Genomic DNA, 10034 nt, shown 5'->3' with positions numbered 1-10034 from the left:
ATGCATTTCAAAGTGCTGTTTTATAAAATAAATGCTGTAGCAAAATTAATAATACATTTAATGCAACGAGGTCATATCTGAATTATGTCACATCATACCTTTATTATGAAACAGCACGTCTATAGTAACTCCAGACTCGCGTTGCTCCATGCCAAACGTTCACAATATAACATCCACTTGCAGTTTTTGTCCACAAACAAATTACATATGAGAAATATTGATATTCCATTGGATTTTGTATAAAATAATCCCCAATCCATATTGTTTTTAAATAATTGTGCACGCAGCGAGATTCTACTATGGAGAAGGTATAATGTTACGCGATCAGGGCAGATTAAAATTCTTCTCCATTTTCAGCGGTCTCCATCTTTCAAAGGCATCTCCTATACAAATGCTTGTTTTATTTCCGAGTTGTCACAACGTATTTCGGATTCATTACATTAGATGTTTTTTATCCGACAAGTTCGTAGCTGCAGCTGTGGTAACTAGGGCAGAGTTGGCAACCTGTATGCCAAAACAATTCTGACTTTGTGATTGGTAGGTAGAAGGAGGGTGGCGCATCATACCAAAACACTACATGACAACATAAACATCAGTTGAGGGCACTTCACTTTATAAATGACAATATTCTGGCCGTACCACTGTTGTCAGTGATATAAGTATTTGAATTGAACATGATTTTTTAATTTTCTAGTGACATATCAGGGCTATTTTATGATTACTTGATATAAATTTCTTACATACTGTTCATTTAACACTGATGTATGTTAATTCAATAATCTTTGCTAACAGGGAATCCCTGCTGCCATTTTAAAGTACAAATGAGTACCCTCACCCACTTAAATTTTGGACAGTGCACTGCAAAATCCAGGGAGTTAAATTAATACTGCTCGGTGTTTATATAGGTCCACTCTCCAGAGTGTTAAAAAACTAACACCGGAGAGAGTTAAAAGCTACAATCTGTGACTTTATTCTCTCTATCACCATCTCTCTTTGAAAACTGAAATTGCATTTTAGATCTTACTTGTAGAGTTATTTTCTTAATTTAGGATTAGATGTTGTCTGTTTCATTTAAAGTCACCATTATTGTGATCAGTGGTTGTTTTAATTGGGCTCTTGAGTCTTAGTCTTAGCTTTTCAGCTTTTTCTGGCTGTTATAATTACATGTATTTAAAACATGTTTTTTGTGGCCAAAGAGCAGACAGTAGTGTATTTCTATGATTATAATTAGGATATGCTTTCAAATAACACTCTTAAAAAATAGTTTATTTAGTGATTTTTTTTACTAGAAGTGTTTATTTCTGTCAAAAATATGATACTGTAGTATGAGATCCAGCCATTTCATAGCAGTTTTTCATTCTGAACCAACACTGAATTAAACACTGACACTTACATATTAACCGCAGAATAATGTAGACACTTAAAGATCAAGAGTCAGAGTATGAATCACAATGATGGTGATAATAAAATTAAAAGCTTCATGGTGCAATGCATGCTGGGTATAAACAAATTACAAATCTCATCCAGAACTCCCAGAATGCACTGCGGCATGAATAAATAATGAACTTTTTTACCATTTTCTTTGTCACCATTGTTGAGATTCATACTCCAATTCTTGATGTCTGTGTATCTACGTTGTTCAGCGGTTAATGTTTTTGTGCACACTATCAAAATCCTTCAGAATAACAAACTGCTATGAGAGTTCTGGACCTTGAACTGTAGTAATTTATTATTAATGGAAAATAATGCTTCTGATGAGGGAGGAAAACTATATTAATAAATCTGTTCATTAAATGATTATGTTTGACATTTTGTTTTAATCATCAATATGCAGTAACACAATAACCTTTTCTTTGCTATAAGAATGTGTTTTAAACACACTAAGATATAGCAGTTTGAAAAAACTAACAAGCTAATAGTCAAGAGTCAAGTCCTACTAAAACAACCACTGATCACAATAATGGTGACTTTAAATGAAACAGCCAACATCTAAACCTAAGTTAAGAAAATAACTCTACAAGTAAGATGTAAAATGCAATTTCAGTTTTCAAACAGAGATGGTGATAGAGAGAATAAAGTCACAGATTGTGGCTTTTAACTCTCTCCGGTGTTACTTTTTTAACACTCTGGAGAGTGGACCTATATAAACACCGAGCAGTGTTAATTTAACTCCCGGGATTTTGCAGTGTGGGCGTCTACTTCATGGGTACCTGTACTTTCCTATTTATGCATTCTTGTTTCTTTTCCTCATTTTCTTTCATCCTTTAGGATGTAAGAAAACGACCCAGATAGCAAGCAACCATTGAACCAATGTTTAAAATCATTGATTTGTTAATGGTAATCACAATGAAACAATATCACCTTTGCAACCCCCATTAATGTTAAAAAATATTGACCATTATGATCAGTGTTTGCTTTAGTTGGGCCCCTGACTCTTGTGTTTTAATGTTAAGTTTGCTTTGGTCATTGAAGCAGCATTTAAAAGTGGAAATATCATGAAAATCTTACTTTTTTCATGTTTAAGTGCTTCTAGCAACCTAGAAAATGTGAAAAAATCAACCCAGTAACTTAGTTTTGGTAAACCAATCTCTGTAAGCATGTGAAAAAAATAGGTCATGGGAAGTTGGAAGTCATAAGGAAATCTATTACTGCTGGTCCGAATAGCATTTTTTGAGCTTTAAAGCTCTAGTAGAAATCAAATCGAATATTCGAAGCTTCTGAAGGAGGGGCTGAACATATTTTTCTCTCTAAAAGAAGGAATCTCTGTGTGTTTGTCTGTCTGTTTGCAGTTTTATTATATGGCAGGTGTGTTGCTGCGGACCCAAGGGAGTATAGTGTAGCATTTTGGTGCAGTATGACATGGGACATGTTCAAAATTAATAAACTTTTAAGAAACTACAGAACATTTCAAGCCGGAGGCAGGGTGGCTCACTCGTGCTACGAGAACTAAGCACACGTGAGGCAGGAGTCTCCTGTGTTTGTGTCCGGCTTTCTAATTGCATTTTTAATATTTTGAGAACCGTTAATCCTATCAACATCAGGCAAAGAAAGTAAAATTTCGTATTTTGGTGCAATGTTGACTCGCGACACGTTTAAAAAAAAACATACGCGGGCACAGCTTATGTTCTGAGAACTGAATGCTGCACTAGTAAATAAAACACACAGACTGTTTAGGGCAATAGTTATAATAAAGTAGCCTATAATTTTTGAACAAACAAATCACTTCCTGATCAAAAATTGGCAGTATAATAATTACCAACACCGTAAATGATAAGGTGGGCTATTTAAATAAAAGAACGGAGTTTAACGAACTATAATAAAGAAAATATAAAGTAACATACTTTTAATATCAAGTTTATTTACTGACCATCAGGCTGTCTGACATGTTATTGACTTTTTCGTCAGTAGAAAAATAAAGAAGCACAGCAAAACCCACAGTGCTCTGTCATTTAATGCAAGTCAATAGATCCGCAACTTTAAGAACTCAAAAGCAGATATACAAGTAATTTTTGTCACTCCTGGTGACATAATGGCGTCATGTGAAGTAAATTTAAATCTGTTTTTTCAAGAATTGTAATGTATTTGACAATTATTAAGCATTAATGCAGTTAAGCCATAGACAACACAAGCGTGATCTTCTTCATGTGTGGTTTGGTGGCAGTTGCAGTTGTTGAGGAAAAATAGGATATTCAAATCTTAAAATTAAAAATCGAATGCCAACCCACCGAACGAATATTCAAATAATCCAATCTTCCGACCCAGTCCTAGAAATTATTACAATAAAACCGCCCCTCAATCTGCGCTATCCAACCACGGGACTGCCATTTAGTGCAGAGTGAGAGGAAATAACTGACAGCACAATTAAGTTTCAATTACAACAAACCATCAGAATTTCATCTGCTCATTTGCATTTTAAAGGACACACCCAAAAACGACACATTTTTGCTCAAGCCTACAAAGTGTCAATTTTAACATGCTATAATAAATTATCTATATGGTATTTTGAGCTAAAACATCACCTATTTACTCTGGGGACACCAAAGATTTATTTTACATTTAAAATACATCTGTTATTGCCAAGATCTGATGGGATCAGCTAAAAAAAAGAGATCTAGTGTGTGCTAAACTAAAAATGTGAATTTTTAATATTACAGTGCTAGATGTAATAAACTATAAATGGTTAAACTACTGAATCAATCTCTGACATTATGAATAAGTCTATGAAACTCATCAGTGGTGACAATCAACAAAAGAAAGCTTCATGCTGCAATGCATGCTGAGTATCAACATAGTACTAAACTAATCCATGACTTCCAGCATGCATTACACTTCATCATTTTATCTGAATTAGTTTGATGATTGTCACCATGCATTGTTGAGATGTGTAGGATGAGTGATGTTGTCTAAGTTTGTCATTAATTGTTTATCTTGTCACTAAGGGATCAACCTTATCATGTGCAGCAGGAAAATTAATTTCATTTGATATCTGTAGTGAAAAACAACCAATTACAACTTAACTTTTAAAAATATATATTTTTCTTTTTCAAAGCACATGTGTTTCTACTTAACAAACTGAAAGTTAAGAGTCAAGAGCTTTACTAAAGCAAGCACACCGATCATAGTGGTTTGTTGAAATGTCAAAAAAAAGTTTTTAACATTGGTTTAATGGTTTCTGCCTGCTCTCTTGCTATCTGGGGAAACATCTGTGTCCTCTCTCTGGAAGCCTCCTTATGGTGAAAATGATGATTTGCACGGAAACGATAAAACATTAGTTTGAATATTGAGAAGCACCTCATATAAGGGAAAGACATTAAAAAGTGGCCTTTAATACAGCCCTGTGTGATAGTGAGTGTGCTGTTGTATTTTTAACTGTACTTTACGTCTATAGAGCAAAATCATCACAGATATACAATAACAAACAGTGTCACATGTATTAAATAAGACACAACAAAACAAAGCTCCGCCACCATAAATACACTTTATTTTTGTGGTTAATGTTTTAGTAAATCACAGATAACTGAATTCACAAATACCCAGAAAGAAAAAATATGACAAATAAACTTTGGTCATTAAAAAATGTTAGCCCAAAACTTTTTTTAAAGAATAATAATAAACACATCACCAAGCAATTAAAGGATACACTGTAAAAAATTATGTGTTAATTGTTTACACATTGTGTGTGTCATGCCATTTTATGTATTATTTCATGTTAAAATAAATGAAAGGGACAACACAAGTGGAATTACAGTAACGGAATTACTTTGTAACGCGTTACTCCCAATACTGTTTTTAACACAACTTGTGTTTTCCCTTTCATTTATTTTAACATAAAATAACACGTTAAATGGCATGACACACACAATGTGTAAAAAATTAACACATCATTTTTTACAGTGTATATGTAATAAATATTTAAAGTTATGTGATTTAATGTATTTATAAAACAGTTCACAAAATAACCTTTCCTCATTTTCTGATCACCCATTTAATCTCAATTATCCAGCCTCAAATTTCAATAATATTAATACAAATTAAAACAATCAAATCAAGAACCAAAAGAAATGGTTAATGCAATAAATTACGCACTAAACCCAACTACCAAACATATTATACCCAACTCTATTAAAGTACTAAAAGTGGTCTAAAACTGCAGCTCAACATGTTAATTTCCAATTTCCAGGAAATTATTACTCTGACACACATTTAATAGACTTAAATGCTGCAAGGTTTGGATGTTCCCCCACCTGGAAATGAGGTTCAGTGTAGTTAGGACCCACATAAAGATGCCAGGTCCCAGCAATCACCTTACAGGAGTGAACCTCACTTATACCAAACTCGTCCTCCAAAGAGGGGCAGTCTTCTGTGATCACAATTTCCTCACCGCCAAAATTCTTCTCAGTGTAGAGATGAATCTCAAACTTCAAAAACAAAAAGAGAGAAGGAACATTGTGTAAATAATGTTAAATCATGTGCACACTGTTGTGTGTGTGGTCCAAGATGCAGGAGCTAGACTTCTCACAAGAACAAAGAAATACGACCACATTAGCGAGATTCTGTCAACCCTGAGAGATGGGTCTGTATGCGGATTGCAAGAGGGGCGTTACACGAAAGGGGCGTAACTTGAAGTTGTTCAAATCACACAAAACCACGCAAGATGTCTTCACTTCTTTTTTACGAAAGTCAAGCAGCGTAAGTTGGCATATGGTATCCAAATGGTGTTGCACAATGTTGAGCAACTCTGCCTGTTGCTCTTGTTGAATAAATAGCAAATTTTGATGGAAATTATAATGAAAAATAGCTGCTTGGACAAACGTTCAAACTCTTTTGTAACTTCTTTTGTTTTAGTAAGTTAACAAGTATTAAAACCCTTCAATTAAGAATAAAGATAATGTTGACCTGAGATTTTGCAGCGTTTACAGCATGTTTATAATAATCATATAATCATAAACATGCCATAACCATGCACAGAGGTCCGACCTCTGTAAATTTTTCATATAAAAAAATTGAAGTTCTCTGAATGACTAATTGGTGATTTAAAACTACTCATATTGTCATCTGCATATGTAATTAAGTTTGGACAGTTAAGTGTATAGTTTAGAGCAGGGATGGGCAACTTCGGTCCTGGAGGGCCGGTGTCCTGCAGAGTTTAGCTCCAGCTTGCCTCAGCACACCTGGGGTCCGTTTCAGAAAGGTGGTTAAGTGAAAACTCTGAGTTTGTTAACCCTGAAATGAGGGAAACTCTTGAGTTTTCCGTTTCAAAAAAGGGAGGTAGGTTAAACCTGAGACAGCGGGATAAGTCAAGCCTGTTTCAGAAGGAGAGATAACTTATACTCAGAGTCTGTTTCCGGAGTAACATACTCTCTGAACCTAACCTGGTTGGGAGCAGGTTTTATCCTGTAAACTCTGAGTTTCTTGTGGTCTCCTCCCCATTTTTAAAGGAGTAGCGGTGTTTAATCTTGTTAGTTGCTTTAGTACATTCATTCATTGCGCACATTTTTATTACACACACTGTAAAATATTTTTTTAGTCTTTAAGTTATAATTAAATTGCCAGTGCAAACCATTTTAACTTACTACTTTATATTTTTTTAAATATTACACTAAACTTTCAACTAAGACTTGTAAAGCTAATATGATATACTTGGTGCATAGACCGTCTAAGTGACTAAAATGTCATGTACTTTTTTAGAGGATCCTGTAGATGATAATGCATTCATTTGTAGGAAGTCACATTTATGTCGGGAGAGGATTTTGATACCCCGATTGGATTTTTGTCATATTTGCATTTATATAAGCGGTATTATTTTTCTTTGCAGTCATTTTAGATATAGAAATATCCTTACATGACTAACATCAGTCTTTGTGGCCGTGCTCTTACATCTGAACAGCTGCCTTTACATTTCTTACACTGCAAAAACCCGGGAGTTAAATTAACACTGCTCAGTGTTTATATAGGTCCACTCCCCAGAGTGTTCAAAAACTAACACCGGAGAGAGTTAAAAGCTACAATCTGTGACTTTATTCTCTCTATCACCATCTCTGTTTGAAAACTGAAATTGCATTTTAGATCTTACTTGTAGAGTTATTTTCTTAATTTAGGATTAGATGTTGTCTGTTTCATTTAAAGTCACCATTATTGTGATCAGCGGTTGTTTTAATTGGACTCTTTTTTACCATTTACGTGCGGACTGCGACAGCGGCTTGTTTATGTTGTTACTGCTGAAACCGTCTATAGTGCTAGTTCTTTGTCCTGTACACCAAATATTTTGTTGACATTTAAATAATTTTTTATTTGCAAATTGCAGTTTATCTTTTCGAATGGGTTACTATAAAGGAGTTTATTGAGTAATTCTAACTCAATTTTTATTCGTTGAATTTAATTAATGATATTGCTTGTAATCTGTTGCCACAATTTTATTGAGTAGATATGGCACATATTATTTTTTGTTATATATATAGTGCTAGTTCTTTTTACCATATCATTAACATATCCAATATGTATCTGCCTACCTGGCAAAAACTGTGCGGAGGACCAGGGACTTTAGTTTCTTGAAGGTGCACTAAGCACAGCGGTTCTCTCTCATGGACTTCACTTTCCTTAAAATAAGCCAGCATGGAAAATTTATAAAACATTGTCAAAAGTAGGCCTGCAGTTGCAGTTTACACACATTGCATGCGCACACACACACACACACACACACACATGCACGCACGCGCGTGCGCGCGCACACACACACACACACACACACACACACATTACATTCTGCATGATACAATATAAAGAAGCACAGTAACCTGATAATTCTGTAATGTTTTGGTGTTAATGTGGTTTAGAAGTTCTCTCTATCTCTCATCTCTGCAATGTCTATTTTAAACCCACGCGGGCGCGTCTTCTCGTGGTTCTGAGTTAGATGTGTTGAGTTTACATGGGCTGCATAGACTCATTGGTAAATTCAACTGAGCGCATGGTGACACAAAACAATGGGTGTGTGATGCAAATGTGCATCGGAGTTATTGTTTATATGATAAAGCAACACATATCCGACAGCCTGAGCACAGGCACTACCCTTCTGGACAGTTTTAAGCACAAAACTTAAAAATAGCAAACTCTTCTAAATCTCCAACATAAATAAATGTTAAACACTATTGAGTCTTTCTCTTTACAGAAAACCACTTAAATATCACTTAAAAAAAAACATTTTGGTCACTTTAAATGAAACAAAACATCAACATCTAAACCTAATAAGTAAATTGTTTTCTACTGCAATATTTTTACATTCAGAACATTCAAGAAATAACTGAATGTTATAGCGTGAAAATCTGACTTTTTCAATGTTTAAAGAGGACATATCATGAAAATCTGACTTTTTCCATGTTTAAGTGCTATAATTGTGTCTCCAGTGCTTCTATCAACCTAGACAATGTGAAAAAGATCAACCCAGTAACTTAGTTTTGGTAAACCATTCTCTGCAAGCATGTGAAAAAATAGGGCATTGTAATTTGGCTCCTATTGTTATGTCAGAATAAGGTAATACCGCCCCCTTTATCTGCACTATCCAACCACAGCACTGCCATTTAGTTCAGAGAGAAAGAGAGAGAGAGAAAATAATTCACAGCACAATTGAGTTTCAATTGCAACAAACCACCATTATTGTGATCAGTGTTTGCGCTTCATCCGCACATTTGCATTTTAAATGACACACCCCAAAACGCCACACTTTTGCTCAGGCCTACAAAGTGGCAATTTTAACATGCTGTAATTAATTATCTGTGGGGTATTTTGACCTAGAACTTCAATTACGTACTCTGGGGACACCAAAGATTTAGTTTACATCTTTAAAAAATCTCATAATATGTCCCCTTTAAATTTCAGGGCCATGGCATGAAAATCTGACTTTTTCCATGTTTAAGTGCTATAATTGGGTTCCCAGTGCTTCTATCAACCTAAAAAATAAAAAAAAGATCAACCCAGTAACTTAGAGAAAGAGAGAGAGAAAAAAATTAGTCACAGCACAATTGAGTTTCAATTGCAACAAACAACCATCATTGTGATCAATGTTTGAATTTCATCAGATCATTTGCATTTTAAAGAACACATCCAATATGGCACATTTTGCTCACACCTATAAAGTGTCAATTTTAAAGGGCCCATGGCATGAAGATGTTGGCATTGCCACTTTGTAGGTGTAAGCAAAAATTTGTCTTTGGGGGTGTCCTTTAAAATGCAAATGAGCGGATTAAGTGCAAACACTGATCACAATGATGGTGGTTTGTTGTAATTGAAACTCAATTGTGCTGTCAAGTCCTTCTTTTCTCTCTCTTTCTCTCTGCACTAAATGGCAGTGCTGTGGTTGGATGGTGCAGATAAAGGGGGCGGTATTATTATAATAAGAGCTCCTTATGACATCATAAAGAGGGCCAAATTTCAATGACCTATTTTTTGCTCACACCTTCAAAGTAGCAATGCTAACCTTTGTATGCCATGGGCCCTTTAACATGCTATAATAAATTATCTATATGGTATTTTGAGCTAAA

At 34.8% G+C, this 10034-nt stretch overlaps 1 protein-coding gene across 1 annotated transcript in view; it reads right to left on the bottom strand.

Annotated features, from left to right (window-relative positions):
* Nucleotides 1-5351: 5351 nt before the first annotated feature.
* The window catches only part of LOC135750701 (deoxynucleoside triphosphate triphosphohydrolase SAMHD1-like), a 59428-nt gene continuing 54745 nt past the window's right edge, over nt 5352-10034 (bottom strand). Inside the window, exons 17-18 of the mRNA XM_073814573.1 lie at nt 8010-8096; nt 5352-5918 (exon numbers count right to left, since the gene is read on the bottom strand). Of these exons, the coding sequence (XP_073670674.1) occupies nt 5688-5918; nt 8010-8096 (318 nt within the window). The 3' untranslated portion in view covers nt 5352-5687. The remainder of the gene's footprint in view (nt 5919-8009; nt 8097-10034) is intronic.

This window comes from Paramisgurnus dabryanus, chromosome 4 (assembly GCF_030506205.2).
Source record: "Paramisgurnus dabryanus chromosome 4, PD_genome_1.1, whole genome shotgun sequence".
Lineage (NCBI taxonomy): Eukaryota > Metazoa > Chordata > Actinopteri > Cypriniformes > Cobitidae > Paramisgurnus > Paramisgurnus dabryanus.
Note: the sequence above shows the minus strand (reverse complement) of the source record. Positions and strands in the feature narration are given on the sequence as shown.